Raw genomic sequence first — 20,015 nt, forward strand, 5'->3', positions numbered from 1 at the left:
ATCTTACTCAGAATCCTGTGAAATGCAGATCTTGTCAAAAGTAAAATTGAGTAAAACAATAGTCAGACTAAATTAGGTAACATTGTCATTTTTGGTTTTTGAACACATGCGAGGACCAACCCGTAGACCAGCAGGTTCTTCTCCACCCTGAAGCACTCAGATCTGGGGTATCCCTGAGCTCTGTCTTGGGGTCGCCGTGGTTTGGACAAGGGCTTGCTCGGCTCATCGTCGTCGCTCTCCAGCTCAGAGAATTCCAGCATCTCATCCTCTTTGACGCTGCTAAAGTGTCGCGTCTGCTTCCTCACCCTCGGTGTGTCGATCACCAGAGTGTTCTAGAGACAAGATTCAAGGGACACGTTAGAGGATGTGGCTTTATGATCGTCTTCCCTGGTGGTTTGTTTATCACAAAAAAAATTTTTTTTCAAAGAAATCCTCTGATAACAACGTGCAAAGCATGTTTTACTGTTGAACTCGTCTATTTACGTACTGCTTGTACATTCATATTTCTTTCAGTGTGAAAACTATGTGCATGTTCTGAACGATACCTGATTTATTGGATATTTGGCCCCATGTTTTATTTCTGATGCTGAGAAAATTGGTGCCCACCTCAAACATTAACTGGCATTAATTATGTTGTCTAATGAATTACATTTTTTGTTCAATTAATTTGATTTTCGTCATCACCCCCCCTCCCCCCTGCAATCCTATTAATATGTGCGAGCAGGGCAGTAGTTAGTGCCATAATTATCACAGAGCACTGCAGTCATTTCCATTTACACATCACACAATAAGAAATCCCAGGGGAGCGGCCCATATTCACACTCACAGAGCCGGATTAAGTGTTCCAGTGGAGGGTTCTTTACAATTGAGGCAGTGATGTAGTGGAGAGATGAAGAAACCAGGGGAGATACACAAATGGAAAAAAGACTAGTATGAAATCAAGAATATAAAGATGTCTGTTAGGTTTCTGCGTGTGTGTGCGTGTGTGTGTGTGAGACAGTACTAGCCTAAGTGATATGTATGTACCCTCCAGGCATCTGCGCTCTGTTAAGTGGAGCTAAGCAGCTTACTCTCTCTCGCTCACACACACACACACACACACACACACACACACACACACACACACACACACACACACGGAAACATGGGTAATTAAGGAAGAGAGGAGATTCCCAACTGTCAATATTAATCTCTCTGTTTCCCTCCTGATCTTTCCGTCTCTCTTTCTCTCAGTCTGTCTCGTTTTCATCCCCTCGCTTGTGGTGACAGCGGTGACTAATTACCAGTGATAGTCACCTTTCCACATGAAGACCCCACCAATTGTGTGACTGTGTGCAGGTACATAAAGATCCATCACTTTGACCATATCTTGGGGTTTTTTTTTGTCATCTTTGAGTGGGTTTTATATTGTTGGTACTTTTGTGTCGGTCAAACATGTCGAAACATAACATGTGTCTCCAGAGGTCAAAGTTGCTCAATGTTTGACTGAAATAATATATAGGACATACATTTTGGAAATATGTACACACAGAAACTTTGTGGGATTGGAGATAAACCTACAGATTGGCACCTTAAGGTCTCATCATTTAGGTCATTTTTGTTATTTACGTTACCTGTCAAGCGATTTATATTGCTGTTGATCAGTGTATGCTCATTTGCATGTGTGTGTGTATCGTACCCGTCCATTGATGGCATCCATGTCCAGTTCTGCCTTCTTAGCCCATTTCTGCCAGAAGTCTGGATCCTCCAAAGAAATATCTGTTCGGTTACCGGTTGCAACAAAACTGGCCTGTGGACAGGAAACAGTGTGTTCACGATCGATGACTTTGACTTGATCCATACTTTTTATACGTTGGTGGGCAGATATCAGCCGAGAAATGATTAAAATGGTACCTTAGCAAAGGTAGAGCCCTTGCCCTCAGACTCTATGGTGATCGTGTGGGTTCGTCTCTGCAGGATCTGGTCAATGTCTTCCTCGCAGAACTTTGAGCCTTCATCTTCTTCGTCCATTAGAGCTCCGTATGCTCCTTTCCTTAGCAGGTCTTCGATCTCTTTTTTGGACAACTGCTGGACCTGGTTAAAAGAAAAATATTGCATAGAAAATATTTAGCGTTCTCAGTGAGTTCAAGAATACATGGTGAAAACATTCTAGCTCAACAAAAAGAGGGGTCTGAAGAACTAGCCGTCTAACTCATGGTACAATAAGCCAAAAGAAGATGGGAGTCTCACCCCACTGTTGGCATTCTCTCGCCCACTCATACTCTGGAGGACTGCCTTGTCGAGTCCCAGCTTCAAACTGGCCTTATCAAACATTTCTCGCTCGTAGCTGTTCCTGGTTATCAGACGGTAGATCTTCACCGCCTTGGACTGGCCGATACGATGACATCTAGCCTGGGCCTGGAGGAGAAAGCACACAGTTAAGCATTGTTCCACAGATAATCTCCATTTACTGGTCTGGTCTGTATAAAGTTTCTTTCTTTCTTCCTCTTTCCTGTTCGGTGTAAAGATGCGCGCTTATAGCAAGATTTTCTTGACAATTCTCAGTACAGGCATCAATAGTTTCATACTGTGGCCAAAATGCCTCACAGCAGCATCGCCAGCGACTTTGTGGTGTGGGTTGTACCTGCAGGTCATTCTGAGGGTTCCAGTCAGAGTCAAAGATGATGCAGGTATCCGCTGCAGTCAAGTTAATGCCGAGTCCTCCGGCTCTCGTGCACAGCAGGAAGACGAAGCGGTCCGAGTCGGGTCTGGAGAACCTGTCAATGGCTGCCTGTCGCAGGTTTCCACGAACTCTGCCGTCAATACGTTCATAAGGATATCTGGACAGAGAATAAGTGGAAATTGAGATATGACCCTACATGGTTCCAAACTTTCATTTCCATCACAGCAATAACTCAAGATTATGAACCCTTAGGTTTCAAATCACTGAATCATATCATTGTTAAAGATATCTTCTGCTGCCAAGAACATTTATTTAAATGGAGATTGGTACAAATATTCATTTTGAGATGAATTAAGTTTGATCCCATCTCTTTAAGCTGAAGTCAAGTGAAGTATTCTCATCCATTCAGGAAATGTTTTCTGTCTTCTCACCGTTTTTGGATGAGGTAGTCCTCAAGGATGTCCAGACAGCGAACCATCTGACTAAACACCAGGACTCGGTGCCCACCGGCCTTCAGTTTGGGCAGCAGCTTGTCGATGAGCACCAGCTTTCCGGCGGCCTGGATCATAGCTTGAAGCGCCATGTCTGGTACGTCTGTCCCGTGTGAGTCCCTAAACTCCTCTGCAATCTTCTCTTCTGCTCCTGGATGGGGGAAATAAGTCGACGTTAATTTGGAGACAACGTTATTTTCTCGACATTTGAGGTTTTTTAGTACAATCTTAACACTTTGTTTCGACATGTTTGTATACCGTTAATGAGGTAGGGGTGGTTGCAGCATTTCCTCAGCTCCATCATGGTGTTGAGGAGGTTGGGCACACTGGATCCTCCGCCACCTCCTCCTGCACCCCCTTTTGACAAGAAGGAAAAGTTCTTCTCCAGGATGGCCCGATAGTATTTCTTCTGGATGTTTGTCAGCTCGACCTGAGAAGCAGAACACTCCGGCGAATTAAACTTTAACTCCTAGAAACTTTTTCAACACCTTAACAGATCCTGATTCAGTTTTATTTACAACTGATATCTGAAAGATGAGAAGTTCAGCCTCAGTTCTACCTCAATGATGGTCTCTTCCTTGGGAGCGAGGTTCTTCTCCACATCCTCCTTTAATCTTCTTAACATCATGGGCTTCAGGATCCCCTGCAGTTTCTGAACCTGAACAACACACAGTAACAATATTAAAACCTTAGGTGGGAACTGCAGAAGCCACTTCTCATTATCAGAGATTGACTGTTCGTTCACCTGTTCTTCAGTCTTAAGGTCTCCAAATTCAGTCATGAATGTCTGTTCAGAGGGGAATCGTTCGGGTTCCAGGAAGTTGAGTAAACTGAAGAGCTCCTCCACCGTGTTCTGAAGCGGAGTTCCTGTCAACAGAACTTTGTGCTCCTGCAGGAAGAGGGGGAGACAGGAAAGGAATGTTTACAGTTCTTAAAATGGAACACAGGCTCTCATTAGGACTTACACCATTAAAGAGATTGCGAGGGGCAAGCCTTTCCCAAACTTCCTCTTTCCTCTTGTTGTCAGTGCTTACCATGTCCATCATTTTAAGTCCTTCCAGAAGTTTGCAGTTTCGGTTTTTGAGGCGGTGGGCCTCATCTATCACCACGCAGCGCCATGGCACGCTACGAAGCTCCGGACAGTCCGTCAGGATCATCTCAAAGGTTGTTATCACCGCATGGAACCGATAAACTCCCTTTATTACCTTACCCTGGCGGAACATTGACGAAAAAAAGAGTAGAATACAGCTTGGTCAGGCCTTACTCTGATGAGAGGAAAATAGCTTTAAGGCCAAAAGTAAAAGAAATAAAACAGCAAACATCAACACTTCATCGTAAGTGTGTAAGTAGACACTCTGAAATTGAGACTTAAGTGGACTTTTTGGTCCATTATTTACAGTGATGATAGGTTGACTCCAGTAACTTTGCCCATTTTTTTTATCCAACGCAAAAGCATAACAAATACCATAATCTGCAGGCGATCCAAATGTGAAATTGTATGCAGAGTTCACTTAACCTCAAGAAAGTAGTGCATCCCTGGGATGCGCTTCAAGAAAAAAAATTGTGCATCCCAACATGACGTTTATGCATCCCAAAATTACATAATATACGGTAGATGTATACGCAAGGATAGAGTTTTTCAAATAGTACAATATAAAAACTAAAACTTAATTTTAATGATTTTAGTTAGATTTTAGATTTAAATAAGACAGAATCATGGAGGTGAGTCTCGTGACGAGAAACTGTGCGAAATCAAAACATAATGACAATTTCCGGGTTCAAAATTTAAGTGGAGAAATGGTAAAATTGTGAATATTTTTGTTGAGTGCATTTAAAGCTTACGTCCCAGTGGCGCACGTTGTCTAATGATCATGTAGCATGACGTCAATCTCTATTTCACTGAGATCTCAAAGGGAACATAATACACCAAAAATAATAATAAACACGAAAAGAGCTGATGGGGCAATGCATTGTTTCCTCTGCCATGAAAATCTTAACATCCTGCAGTACCTTTTCACAAATGAATTGAAATTCTTGCGGAGTCAGCATATTTTACGGTAATGTGATAGCCGTGAAATCTTTCCCTGTGTGTGGAATAAATAAGGAATAAATCTGCCCATTTTTTAAACGCAATATGCCAATATTGTAATAACTGAACCGATAACGTAAAAGCTTTTGGCTAATGCAATAATTAGGGGTTGGGAACAAATTATTTCATTATAGTTTCAGGAATTTGATTAAATTATTAGCCTCTTACATTTCAAAAACGAGCAAATTTATTACATTATCAGCTGTCATTACATTATCGGTTTTAACATACCTTCTCCAACAAACAGCCTTTCAACACAAATGAGACCCAAACAGCACGAAAAATTGTTTTGTGATCTGCATTGCGAGTCAAGGTGCAAACAACTTGGACACACGCCGACATTTAATAAGCCTCAGTCACTGCTCTGCCCTCTCCCTTTTACCTGTTGATCTCTGTAGTACATCTCATACGCCTGGATGGTCTTGCGACTGGCCTGGCTGCCGTGGTAGACCACCGCGTTGAGCTCTGTCCAGGTCCTGAACTCCCTCTCCCAGTTGGGGATGGTGGAGAGCGGGGCGATGACCAGGAATGGCCCCTCAATGCCCTTCATGTAAATCTCATAGAGGAATGTAATGGATTGGATGGTCTTTCCCAGACCCATCTCATCAGCCAAGATACAGTTACGTCTGTAGAGTACAGATGATGTGGAGAGAGTAGATAAGTGGCTGTGAACAGATGGACTCACATTTTTAGTTTTATTTCAATATCACTAAACTGCGACTCAACCAGACACCCACATGCTGGGTATCCAAAACTGCTCCCTACTGGGGCCATGATGCAAAATTCCAAAACTCTGACATACTTTATACCTTTCTGATTTATTAATGTAGCTTTTCCAAACGTCTGTTTTCCATTCTACTGATCTGATGTGGAAAAAACATGTGACACATTTTGGAAAATATTGTGACCTGCCACGTACAAAAACCTGATGAGACTCTGCATATTTTTTTATCATTCACACACCAGTAACATTTTTAGATGACAAAAACACTCAGACTTGAATTTAACTACAATCTCCTACTTGAATTACTGAATGAAGGCAAAATCTAAGTTTCCAGCAGGGACGTTTTAGTGGGTAAAAATAAACTTACATTTTAGAGAGCCACTGAATGTTCACTTAAAGCCATTAAAAAAGGTGTTATTCGATGTACGGGCTAGAAGTTAAAGGCGACTTACGAGTTGTACCAGTTGAAGGTTAGCCAGTTGAGGCCTTCCAGCTGGTATTCCCTGAGTGCGTTGCTGTTCCTGTAATCCCTGGAACCCTCAAGTTTCATCCATTCAGCTGCAGGCGGTCGATCCTGGACGCACAAAATATTATCGGTTAATAAAACAAACTGGGGTGTAAAAAAAAAGAAATCAGTAGTGTTAGGATGTGGATTTTTAATACAGTTCAGACAGGCTTATTGAGGTTAAAAGCCACATCCATAGGAAAAAAATCTTACTTTGGTTTATTTTAAGGAAGTTTCTTTCATTAAACTGTTAACAAGTCGAAACAAAGTCTCTGGTTTTCATCCTCTGTAGAAGATGAATGTCTGCCACAAATGGATCAGTAGTTAGCAGGGGGGGGGGGGTCTATAAATATATAAACTGAAAAATCTAAGTATTGCCTGTGTGTGATTTTTAATATGTTCCTGAAGGAGAAACAGCAGGCAGTAGTTAAATAGACACAGGGAAAGAAAGGAGTGATGGATGGAAAGACCACAGCCAGTCAGCTGCTTCTGTTCAGCATTAAACACACTGTTAGTGGTTTGGCCAGGCCACAAGAGCAGGGTGTGTATGTGTGCGCGCGCGTGTGTGTGTGTGTGTGTGTGTGTGTGTGTGTGTGTGTGTGTGTGTGTGTGTAATACCACAAGAACGTGGCCCTGTGGAGAGCAGTTAAAGGAGCTGTAAATCTGAAGGAGGAAGGAGCAGGCGGCAGGCCAACACACACAAACACACGCCTACTTGGAAGGAGGTTAGGAGACAGAAACCAACGAGAACTCATGGATGCAGAAACTTGCCACTCTCTTGGTGTTGGGTGTGCGTGCTGCGATTTGTTCATATTCCTCTATCTTGGACTGGTCGATGTCAGCCTTCAGCTCCCAGGTGGAGTCTTCGTAAGGCAGACTGCACCACTTCACCAAATATAAAGTCACCGTCTGCACACAGATACAGGAGAGGAGGTTTGGTGAGTGAGTGCGGACAGCGGGAGGCTCAGACCCTATGAACGATGACAGGAAGAGATCAAAGCACCTCTCCGTTCTCATCTGTGCTCTCTGAAACATCTAGGACGCGGTCCACCTCCACGTAGTCAGGGTTAAAAGGCTCATCATCCATCTGCAGAGAAAACGAGCGGAGTTCTACTGTTAGAAGCCGGGAGATGGTTTTATGATAGGTTGAATTCATTTGTGTATCATGAGGAGGACAGATGATTATAGCCTGTGACAAAAGAAATAGGTGTCATGAGCATTTGCTTTGAATTTGGATTTTAATGTGTCTGCTTCTTTTCCCCATTTACAGGTTGAAGCTGTTAAATCATGAAAGTATTCTTGCAAAAAAAAAAAAAAGTTTCCCAATCACCTTCAGTGGGATATTTAAGACCTCAACATATATTTATAGATGTCTGTCTTTGCACTGCTCATTCTGTTTGACTGTTGTGTTAAAATACCAGCTGAAGTGTTAAATGTAGTGCAGAGTCAGGCTTACCTCAGTTATGAAGCTATTGAGCTGCTGCTTGGCCTTAAACCTCTTGATTTTCTGATGAATTCTCTTGTCCTTCTCCAACTCCTCCAGCTCTGCCCAGCGACAGTGGAGGTATGAACTGAAAAAGAAGTAAAAGGGACTGTAAGTGAACTGTATCAACCAGACTAAAGAAAGTAGAAGAACCAAAACACATGTTACTTACAAGCCCTTGAACTTGACGTAGAACTCCACCACCTCTACATCTTCTCCCGAGTCCAGCTGAGAGAGAAAAAAGTTAAAAATCACAACCAATAGAGCAACAGCGTGAGCAAAGCGCAGATTTGCCTCGTCATGCTTATTCAACATACTGTAGGGGCACAGGAAGTACGTGTATACCGGCGTCACAGACGTGTCAGTGAACACAGGATGTCCACATTCTCATCAGACAAAGCATGAACCCCCTTACACAAACTGCTGCCCCTTCATTCAGCCTTGGGCTACCTATACATTATTATTAGATTCAAGTCTTTCAGGTTCTTTCTGGTCCGTGTTTAACCAATTCCAAATATGAATGAGGCTGAAGAGAAGAATTTAGCATTTTTAATGCAAAAGATAAATTTTTTTTCAAAAGCATTAAATCTTTCAATGTGTGTGAATGAAAAGTACACACACCGTTGCTCTTTAAACTACAGCCATTTGTGTTCATTCACCGTTGTGCTGTAACACACAAAACACCCTCTGCAATCCTACTACTGTAATGCCATGAATCATCAATCTCTCACACACACACACACACACACACACACACACACACACACACACACACACACACACACACACACACACACACACACACACACCTGCCTGAGGAAACGCTAGCTTGGCATCTGGCGAAGCTAGCGTTGTGGTTTTGGCTATGTGCCAGCCCCGGGGTCAACTCTGAATGGAGCTGTGATTGTGTGTGTGTGTGCGCGTGTGTGTGTGTGTGTGTGGACGGAGGGTAACCCCTTGGCAGCTGGCTAGCCAAGAAAAGTTGGCTGGTGACTACTTTTTGTGCGTGTCGGCTAAGAGATGAGCTTTCTTTAGACGAGCTGCCTAAAATAAAAATTGTTTAACACACGCACACTTAATCAGAGGCACACACACCCTAATGCAGTCTGAACACACACATATACTCAAACACAACAACATGTCTCCGCTTACCAAGTGAATACACACCATCTAAGTTCTCTGTCTGCCTGTGTGTGCGCGTCTATCATCAACCAGCTTTGGAGCGGCTAATGAAGTGACGACTACCACGACTTGGGACGCCCCCGTGCGCGTGTGTGTTAGTGTGTGTGTTAGCGTCTGTATTGGTGTGTCTCACCTGCTTCTTGCTGGTGCGCATGCCCATAATCTTCTCCACAACGGGCCCCTCGGCCTCAGCCACATCCTGAAAACACACAACAAAAACGTTTTGGCGTTTCAATCAGTCTGATAGCACTATAAACAGAAAATCTGACATGAATTATTTCTATGTTCGGGTAACAAGGCACAAAATGTGCTTCGTATTCTGTATTACCCAACTCCACCGTGTCTCAAGCTGTTTACCATCACTCCAGCCGCACACTTATTAAAGTTAAGCCCGCGGCAGGAATCCAGGCTGTACCTGCTGCTGTGACGACGGGGACTTAGGAGCCGCCGAGTCGTCGCCGCTGCTGTCGTCCTCAGAGATCCTGAACTCCAGATCTTCCGTGTACCTCTTCCTCTTGACCTGACGGCTGGAACGACGTTTCTGTCGGGCAGAGGAAAAGTTCACGTTCTTTTGAGGACTTGCTACTGCATCTCTGCCACTTCATTCATTGCAACATAAAACAGAGAATATAAATTTGAGCCCAATGAAGTAGAAGTGGCAGTATAGCTCCTCCAGTGAAAAAACCAACATGAATAAACTGTCGCCTCTCTTGGCAGAATTAAAAGTAGCTATTTAAAGAAATTCATATTTATTCCATATCGACCCTGAGGAAAGAAACTTCAAACTTTCTGAACACACGATGCTGTCAAATGATGTGGAAAAGCTCTGCTAACGTAGACCAACATGATCAGACTGGGGAGGACATGTTATTCAAAATGTGCTTTAACAAAACACTTTAGGCAGTTAATGTTGTGTTTACACAACATTATGTGAACACTGGATCTGCTCACACAAAATAGATGTGTGACAATGGATGGACTGCTTGTTCCTTCAAAAAAACTCCGTACAAAAACATCACAAATCTAAATTTTCAGGCAGACATTTCTCGCTAAATTGTTCTCTTCTGAGAACTACAGGGATGGTTTAAGCTGCGCATGGAAAATATTAGGTAGAAGCTGATAAGTTGTTCACAATGGATTCACTGAACCTGTCTGTGGGACCTGTCGGTTTGGTCCGGTCACACGGGCTGGTTTACAACACAAACACACCCTCATGCACGCCAGTGACAACAAGAGTGATTTGCAAAAGCTTTATTTGTCTTTTGAATCTTAAAAAATTCATTATGACTTTTAATACTCGGTGGAGCTTTTTCGTCAGCCGGAAAGCCGAAACGAGCTTCCTTGTGAGCAACTCATACGTACCTGGACGCCATCATCATCCTCCTCTTCGGGTGCCGAGGGAGGAGGAGACTTCACTTCTACCTCGTCGCTAACCGATGACTCTCTCTTCCTCTTGGAATCTTTCTTAGCAGCGCTGGCCCCACCCTCAGACTCAACTTTTTTACTGCTGTGGGAAGAAAGAAAAAACTTGATCTTCACCAAAAACAACATTCCTCAAAGACCATCTCTTTTACAGTTCAAATACTGTAAGGTGTGTGTGTGTGTGTGTGTGTGTGTGTGTGTGTGTGTGTGTGTGTGTGTGTGTGTGTGTGTGTGTGTGTGTGTGTGTGTGTGTGTGAGAGAGAGAGAGAACAAGCGTGTATGCGCCTGTCCCAGAGCGGGAGCCATGTTTGATTTATCCATTTAGAAATCATTAGTGTGCCTCAGGCTCTGGCACACAGGGGGTTAATATGATGAAAGTCTGTGAGAGGGAGGGAATGAGATGGAGAGATTGGGCACCAGAGAGGAGAGACAGAGAAGGAATGAGTGAGGAGACAGGCAGACAGACAGAGGGACAGAAAGAGGCCCCAGTGAGGGAGGGGCGGGGGGGTGGGGTGAGAGGCCTCCAGGCTTCCTCTAATCTCTGGCATGGAAAGAAAAGGAGCGAGCTTTGTGAGCGCGGAGCGCACACACCAGAGGAAGGCGAGAGGACACTCGGCTCCCCTCGTCCCTCAGTCTCCCTCGCCGTTACTTCACCGTCATGAGTAATGAAAAAGAATATAGCAGCTTTCACAACTGACGTTCAAAAACCAACAGTCTTTATATTCAATGGGCTTTCTTATTGCAGAATTTTCCACACTATAAGGCGCACCTAAAAGCACTTAATTTTCTCGAAAAACCAACAGTCCGCCTTATAATCCAGTGTGCCTTATATATGAAAACAGTTTGAAATAGGCCATTCATTGAAGGTGCACCTTACATCCAAAGCCTAGCCTAGAATCTGCTGCTTAAATCTGAATCTGTTCAAATCCAAAAAATAAAAAAAAATTATTTGGATTTACGAGCAGCAAGACCAGCAGAAAGTAAGAAATGTTGATCCGCTATGGAGCCCACTGTGAACACCCACCCAGCCATTTCAGTTTCATGTTATAGTTCATGGCTTTCAACTCAAGTACAGATCACCACAATTGTGAAGTTGATCAATGTGCATTTAATCTCGACTCAGAGACTGTCAATAATGTATTGGTGATATTTGAGAGCTAAATGCTTTCAATACAGTCTGTATTAGACTGAATCGCAAGTTGTTTTCCAATCACATGCAGCCTGTCTCCACTGCACAGCTAACACTTAGCTTAGTATGTTTCTACTATGTTCTCCCCACTGTCTTTGCCTCCTATAAGGGAGATCATGAGCTTCATTTGTTCCAATTATGGGACCTCATATTGCAGTTGCTGCTCCACTTGCATGTAATCCATTAATTCAGGCCATGAATGTTGCTGAACGTCGTGCATCTTTTGCATACAGAACACGTTATCTGAATAAACAAGACTGGTTCGATGAAGGGTCATTGTGGTGCTTTTGTAAAATTTCTCTTTAAAACTGTCAGAAGAATCTCGCAACTACATGTAGAGACAGAATCTTTTCACACACAACCCTACCACTTAATAACAATTTATACCAGACTACAGTTCCAGAATGATGGAAGAGGACAAATCGACAGTGGCGGATTGGTTGAGTTTGCAAAAAAAAAAAGTTCCAAATTTCTCTGTAGTTTTCCAATAACACGTTTAAAACAATCAAAATTTCATTGCAGAAATATCAAAACTGAGAAAAACAACTCAAACTGGACTTTCAATGCAAGTCTATAGATACTAATATTGATGTTTTGTTATGCGTTTAGATAGTATTTTCACTGCTGGGCCCCAAAAACTCTCCTAGTTTGTAAAAATCTAACTGACTCCCAGGTTTAGACATTTTTGGATGAAGTACTGATCCTGTTTAGTTTGAAGTTTTGTTGTTCAACATTTCTTTTTTCTTTTTTTTTACAAGACTATACAGACCAGTGACAAGAACTTGAATTCAGCTAATAGCAAACTGCATCTACTAAATTGTATAGATTGTACGAGTGTGTTTGTAGTCTGTTGTTGCGTGCATTGCCCGTTTCGCCATGTTGCCCTCTGCAGCACTTTGTCCGGATCTCTCTCTCTCTCTCCCCTCCTCTGTGCTGATGTCACTCGCCCTCTCTCCTGCTCAGTGCCTCTCTCCCTCCTTCCCTTCTGCTTGCTCCCTCTCTCTACATCTCTCTCACCCCCTCTCTGTCCCTGGGGCCCTTCTCCTTTCATCCTCACGCCAAGAGCAATCACCATCTCCGTGGTAACGGCTGGTCATGTGACCTGCACCTGTTCCTCTGGCTGGTCGCCACACGCTGGAGCCATCTGGTCACACACACAAAACACACACACATACACACTTGGCTGCCTTTTCCCCTCCTTTCTTCCTAGTTTCTTCATGGTCTCAAATCTCTCAGTCCCTTTATATCACATCCCAACTCTTCCTGCTCGGTCCATCGCTCCTCTCGAGTCCTCATCCTTCACAGTTTCCACTCCACAACTTCACATTCCACCATTTCCTGTTAGATTGTATTTTTCTTAGATCGCACATCATTCACTTGTGTGAATTAAGCTTACCATCTCATGTTATATAAAAAACTTCATTATAAAACCTACCCTTATGTTCATTTAGACAAGAACAGTACAAACAATTTGTCAAAAAATGTACGTGCGAGGTCCTGAGGGTAGTAATCTGGATTTTCCATTCTAGCAATAAAAATGGGGTTGGTCTTAAAAGATGCACCTACAGAGAAACATTCCAGGAATCTGCAGCTTCATTCTAAGAGCACCACACCTACTCACATCAACAGCACAGACTGTCTTAGCTGGGCTTGTTTTAAGAATTCCACATGAATGATGTTGTCGCTCTTTATCAACTGGATATGAAAATAAGTAACTGCATGCAAACTTATGAATACGTTCCACAGTTTCTGTATAAGAGCTGCACAACTCAAGTGTCTACAGGTGACACATTAAATAACAGATCTCCTTGCCCCCCTTTGTTTTTTACCATCTTCTGTGTTTATTACATCTACTTTCAGCTTTCTGTATAAAATTAATTCCAAACATGTTTCATTGATTCGAGAGGCAAGTAAGATAAATTACCATGGTTTGTCGCTGTCCAGTGCAGCATGCTGTACGACGTAAATTCATTGACTGGCGTTTACCAAAGTAATGAAGACAAGGCTGGAAATAAACAAGGATCAACTGAAGAATAAGGGGATATTCACAAAATGAAAAAAAATAAAAAAACAAAAACGACTGAAGTTGAGAAGACCAATCAGTGAAACATAAGATGCCTCAATATATAACAGGTCACTTCCAGTTTACCATATAAGCCCCTCCCTCCTAAATGTCTCTCATTTTGCTGGATATTCATGAGCTAGCATTCTCACATTCTGTCCAGCTGTGGATGTGTCTGTGTGTGTGTGTGTGTGTGTGCGCGCGCCCGCGAAGGGAGCAGAGATGCTTCTTTCAGACTGGACGAGAAAGGATAAAAGACAGGAAGTTGAACCGCAGAGTAAAATGTAGGGAGGAAAGGCAGAAGAACTGGAGAGGAAGGGGAAGGGTGGGATCTAAGGGACACCTGCTGACGTGATGAGTCATACCACCACCCCCCACCGCACACCCTTGCCCCATGGCAACGAAATACGACACCAGCAGCCAAGAGGCTACACACACACAAATACACACACACACGCACATCTTGTGTGTGTTCAAAAAAAAAGTATGTGTTTGCACACACATCTGCAAACAAAGCAAAGTACCTGCATGCATGTCTGACTTCTTTGTGTGTACTGCAAACAAATCACCCCGACACACATGCACAGAGAGAGGCAAGGGTGTGGCAGCTGAGAGCAGGGTTATTTATAGTTGTACTTCCTCAGAGGTAGACGGAGCGAGGGAGTGTGAGTGAGGGAGTGAAGGAAACAAAGGACAGAGGGAGAAATCAAGGTCAAAGGAGAGGAGGGAGCTGACTGGACAGGAAAACCATCCGATTCGCTCACGCCGTGTCCCGAGCAGGATACTTCCGTTTGCATATTCACGTGTACCGTACTGCATGCGCCTATACCTGACTGTGTGTTGGCTCAAATGCTTTACTGTTGAGGAATGATTATCATCAATCTCGCTTTACTTTATCACTTCTTCATTTGACAAAAAGTTAATAATTCAATGCTGTTAATATTTCACTTGACTGGTGCTTTGTTATAGTTTTTACATTGTTGTTGTTCCCAGCCGTAACCATCACTTCCTCTTCCTCTTCACCAGATTGATAAATCTCTTAAGCCTCTTCCCTTCCTGCTGCTCTGACAAGAGGACAGTCGTCGTGTCTGTTGGCCCGTGTGCATATAAAAGTACCAGATCTAGGACGCCGCGTCTTTAACACAAACACAATAATATCCCACAGACTTACAGAAGAACTAACTGTGGTTAATATATTCCATTTTGTTAACTTTCACAACTCTGTTTCGATGGTTCTCGACCGGTCTGGCTTCAGGACTCACCATAACCCCTTAAGCCGTGACCAAAAGCAAAGACAAATTTTAACTTTTCAAATTGTTGTAACACTTCAGTAACTGTACTTAAAGTTTTATTTCAGTCATTTCAGTCATGGTAATACAAATTAAATTGAAGAAAAAGTGCCAATATGATAAACATTTATAGAATTCAGTTTCTTCAGTTTTTAATCCACAAAGAATTTTTTTTTTTTAAAAGTGCAATTCACAAAGATTCAAATATATAAAATTAATATATTAATTGGTAAATAACGAAAAACATGTGCTTTGGAGAAAATTATGCAGCACACACTTCAACCATACAGACATCATAGACCTGGGGACGTTTCTTCGTTCTCACAAGAGTCTCTAATTCTTGAGTTCCCTGTCGACAAAGCAGCTCTGAGGTCGTGATCAATGTCCAGTCTTATTATACTTATGTTTCTGCGTGCTCGAATCGCTTCTTCTATGGTGAGTGTCCATTTGCATTAAGGGGCAATATCGCCCCCTATTGTTTAGGAGTATGAATACACGCCACTCCGTTGCCTAAAAAAAAACTTATTTCAAGATAAAAGCACAGTTTTTAAAAAAAAGTGTTTTTAACATTTTTAATGCCCCTGTGTCCTACTGAAAACAGTTGTGTGACGTACTTTTTAGTTGCGACCCACTTGTTGAGAATCACTGCTGTAAAAACCCCTTAGAACCAGTCAAAACTAACAATTTATCAGCTTAAGTCACAACTTAGTTCAGGCGTATGATGTTGGAATATGTGAAAGTTTCTTGCGATAGCAGAAATCATGTGATGGAACATGTGAAAGTCAGCGGCCCTTAAACAGGATTATTTCTGCACCAGGGACAGGTTTTATTAAGTTCATTTTAAAGCTTTTAAAATCTGATCTACCTTCATGGCGGATTATGATTTTATACAATAATACAATGACATGAGTCATAAGAGATGAATCATGACTTCAACATAATGAATGTCATGACAAACAACCTTTTAAATATTTGAAACTTGTAACAATGAGACGATAAGGAAGAAGAGAGGAGAAAAGAGTCGTTTTGATTGAAGAAGAGGATGGAAGGGGTGGAGAGGAAGAGATGAAAGCAGGCACTCTAGTTCAGCAGGAAGAGGTTGGATTGGAGGGAGGGGAAAGAAAAAGAAAGAATGAAAGAGGAGATAGCAGGATGATTGCAGTGGTCCACCATTTTAGAGTAGCAGTGAATGGCCGGCGGCCATTATTATGCTAAATTAACCTGGGAGCTGCAGGCCGCCACTCAAGATGGAGGAAAGCCTGACAACAGATAAGAGCTAGTTTACCAACACACACACACACACACAAGCAAGCGACTGAGAATGGACTTCCCCACCCCCGCATTTCCTCTGTCCTCACACACACACACACACAGTTGTGCCTGTTGAGTGGTCAGCAGCATGGCCTTCATTATCATTACACGCCATTTTCTGCCACAAAGATTACTAATGACCCCTCCCCCAACCCACACAGACACACGCATTGAGTGCCTGCCCCCTCCCTCCCTCACGCTCATTCCACACACACCCCTCATTTCAAATGGCTGATGCATGCATGCATGCATGCATACACACACCACACACACACCTCCCCCCTCGCTGACCCCTGCCTGCTGCTTTGGCCCGCCCTCTTCCTTGGGATAAAAGGAGCAGAGAGGGGGGGGAGAAAGAGAGAGAGAGAGAGAGAGAGAGAGAGAGAGAGGAGGGCTGTCCTGACACATTCCATAGTCTGATCGAATTTCCACCATCACAATGAAACCAAGCTCTCAAAACAAATGCTCAACAAGCCTCTGCCCACTTGTTCTTCCTGACCCCTCTGCAAGCCTCACCGGGAGGGACTGTACATCACAAGTTAAAGAAGTTGTGTGTCTGTTTGTGTCGGGGGGGTGATAATGTCAGATAACTGTGTCCTCTACCCTCCCAAAGAAAGTTGAAGTTCAAAGTATCATACTCTAGTCTGGTCACCTGGAACACAAACAACAATGGAGAGCCCTACATCTGCAACATCCGAGAACAAGTTCCATGAAAACACTAAATCTGCAACAAATGGATCCTGTTCAGCTGTTAAAAAAAGTTACTGTCAGGAGGACAGTACCTCTTTGTACCACCTGCTGTAAAAATTGAAATGCCATAATGATGGAGTCACTGATAGAGGAGTCACAGATAGGAGTCCTGAAATGAGGCATTGGCTGAAAAAGTCTATTAAACCACAAGACTGGCGCTTAAAGAAACACGTTCCACCAAGAAAACTTTACAAAGCATGTGGATTAGGATTTATAGAAGAAACAACCTGCCAATGTTCCACTGTACCCTATGATCAGGTACAAACACACACACACACACACACACACACACAGAAATAGACTCCAGCACACAGTGATTGGCGTTACATTTTTTAATGCTAATTTTCTTGTTATTTTATGTCAATCTTTAGTGTTAATTGTTGCACCTAGAAGTTTACGCTTCTAAAGATCTTAACTTGGTGACACAAATGGTGCAGTTCCTACCTGGTTTTCTTGGGGGTCTTGGTCTTCGGTGTTGAGTTCTTGGTTTTCTTCTCCTTAGGCTCTTTGGGGGTCTTAGGTGTTTTAGGCGTCTTCGGGGTCTTGGGCTCTTTGGGCTCCTTGCTCTGCGCCTTTTCCTTTGGTTTCTTCTTTCGCTTCTTCTTCTCTTCAGCTGGTGGCGAACTTCCCTCTGCAATTCCTGTACCAGTAACTTTTTCACCTGCATCACTTCCTGTTCCAGGAAATTCCAACTTGACTTCCTCTCCTCCTGCCATCTTTGCTCCATTGTCTTCCTCTATATCCACTGTTTTTGCTTTCTTCTTCCTCTTCTTTTTTGGCTTTGTCTCCTGGTTGCTGGGCTGCTCTGCACTGAAAGGCTGGCTGGAGGCACCGGTGACTGCTGGCCTGTCAGGAACTGTCGCTGAGGCATCACCTGACGAGTCACTGGGGGAATGCTGGGAGATGGAAAGATTTTTTTCAGTATTTTTTTTCACAACTCATTTAAAACAAACACACACACACACACACATACACACACACACACACACACACACACACACACACACACACACACACACACACACACACACAAATAAAGCCGGAAAGATAACCTATAATAATGACTTAATAATGATGAAGATTTTTCAACAGTAACATTTGAAATCAATCGACTACATTTAAAATCCCGATCGTCATTGTTGTATCTTTTAGAGAATTAAATAAAATCACTCTTTTCTGGGATACTGCCACTAGACTCAACACCATCCCAGATTATCATTGTTTAAATATAAAAAAAAACTTACATCTGTCTATGCAAGTTCCATTATGAGTCTAAAACCCAAAGATGCCAATCTTTCATTCAACAGATTTGGGCATATAGTCATGAGTTGTTGGGTTTTTTTTTAAGTTGTTCTTTGTCACACCCAGATTAACGTATTTCTACAGTGTTTTCTCATGCAGGTTGCACAGACACAACGGTGGCCACTGAAGAATATTTGATAACTATCTGTAGTTTAGCTCAGCCGATGACATCAAGGACAACTTCCAGCAGATTTGCACAAAGAGATGAAGACGACATGTCTCTGGCATCACTTCCCTCCTGTTAAGACCCCTAAATTGTGGTGAAAGCTCTCCTGTTTAAATGCACGACTACTTATGCTGATATTTTAAGCTTGCTGGTGCACCTGCACCTCCTCCCTCACCTTCCCTTCTCTACTCCTCGACTCCCTGTTGCTGCAGTTTCCTCCACCCTCATACCTCCTCCTCTAGCAGGCTAACCTGCGTAAACAAACCCGCTGACACGGAATTTTTTTTCCTCCTACTTTGCACCCCTGCAGACTTAATCTCCTCTCCTTCCTCCTTCTCCCTTCACCACCTCCTCATTGCTCCCAAGTAAGCTTTCTGTGACAGGCAACTGGTTACCAGCTGTTGGGAGCCTCTCCAGCTGCCTCTCCTCCCTCTCCTTCTCCTTCCTTCCCTCCCTCATTCTCTCTCTCCAGCTGCTCAGGGTCCCAGTAGCAGATGGGAAATCAGGCATCATGACACGAATAAATTATCTCCATACTTCAAAAAGGCACAGCGAGGGAGTAAGTGTGTGTGTGTGTGTGTGTGTGTGTGTGTGTGTGTGTGTGTGTGTGTGTGTGTGTGTGTGTCATACCAAAGCAAGAGTGCGCTTGTGTGGATGCGTGATGCACTTTTGCACATGTGGTGTACCCGAGTGTGTCGACAAGGTGTGTGCGTGTGTGTGTGAACGTCAGCAAGTTTATTGTAAAATGCCATGGCAGCAGCTCCCCCTCTGTGCGTGCATGTAGGCAGGCACACACACACACACACACACACACACACACACACACACACACACACGCAATTAGCATTGCTTGGTTGTGTTCAGGTGGAGGAGGAAAGAGTTGGGGTGCCATCGCTGAAAAGTCTACTTACATCAGGTGAATACTAATGCACGAACACCACAATTTCACAACAAAGTAATGCAAGGTCACACATCACACAAACACCTGCTGACACACACGTAAACTGAGCCATTTAGACGCAAATGCGGGATGGGGGGGGGGTTGGGGGAGAGACAGGAGACTGCTCAGGGAGCGAGGGAGAGAGAGAGAGAGACGGACGGAGAGTGATGAGGGGAGATAGCAAGGATGTGGTGCCAAGAGATAAATCTGTCCTCCTGCCAACCTTCCCATATAATCAATCACACAAATGACAATGGAGACACACATGCACAGTGTACACACACAAACAATCACACACACAGGGTCCTGTGTCAGGTTTGGTGTTCCGCTTGGAGAGCCTAGCTTACTTGCACAGGAAGTGTTATAGTATTTTCCGCACTATAAGGCGCACCTAAAAGCCTTTAATTTTCTCAATTTCTTACAATCTAATGTGCCTTACATATGAACA

General features: G+C 43.3%; 1 protein-coding gene across 2 annotated transcripts in view; it reads right to left on the reverse strand.

The window, feature by feature from the left end:
* chd7 (chromodomain helicase DNA binding protein 7) overlaps positions 1-20,015 on the reverse strand; it is a 63,072-nt gene that overhangs the window by 19,046 nt on the left and 24,011 nt on the right. For both annotated transcript variants that reach the window (XM_068340005.1, XM_068340004.1), the window contains exons 4-23: positions 17,604-18,055; positions 10,499-10,643; positions 9,552-9,677; positions 9,270-9,335; positions 8,127-8,182; positions 7,928-8,042; positions 7,475-7,558; positions 7,243-7,380; positions 6,419-6,540; positions 5,625-5,868; positions 4,188-4,364; positions 3,899-4,042; positions 3,713-3,811; positions 3,412-3,583; positions 3,094-3,304; positions 2,624-2,819; positions 2,230-2,397; positions 1,894-2,073; positions 1,679-1,789; positions 121-332 (exon numbers count right to left, since the gene is read on the reverse strand). In XM_068340005.1, the coding sequence (XP_068196106.1) occupies positions 121-332; positions 1,679-1,789; positions 1,894-2,073; positions 2,230-2,397; positions 2,624-2,819; positions 3,094-3,304; positions 3,412-3,583; positions 3,713-3,811; positions 3,899-4,042; positions 4,188-4,364; positions 5,625-5,868; positions 6,419-6,540; positions 7,243-7,380; positions 7,475-7,558; positions 7,928-8,042; positions 8,127-8,182; positions 9,270-9,335; positions 9,552-9,677; positions 10,499-10,643; positions 17,604-18,055 (3,218 nt within the window). The remainder of the gene's footprint in view (positions 1-120; positions 333-1,678; positions 1,790-1,893; positions 2,074-2,229; positions 2,398-2,623; positions 2,820-3,093; positions 3,305-3,411; positions 3,584-3,712; positions 3,812-3,898; positions 4,043-4,187; positions 4,365-5,624; positions 5,869-6,418; positions 6,541-7,242; positions 7,381-7,474; positions 7,559-7,927; positions 8,043-8,126; positions 8,183-9,269; positions 9,336-9,551; positions 9,678-10,498; positions 10,644-17,603; positions 18,056-20,015) is intronic.

Source organism: Antennarius striatus, chromosome 18 (assembly GCF_040054535.1).
Source record: "Antennarius striatus isolate MH-2024 chromosome 18, ASM4005453v1, whole genome shotgun sequence".
NCBI classification, from domain to species: domain Eukaryota; kingdom Metazoa; phylum Chordata; class Actinopteri; order Lophiiformes; family Antennariidae; genus Antennarius; species Antennarius striatus.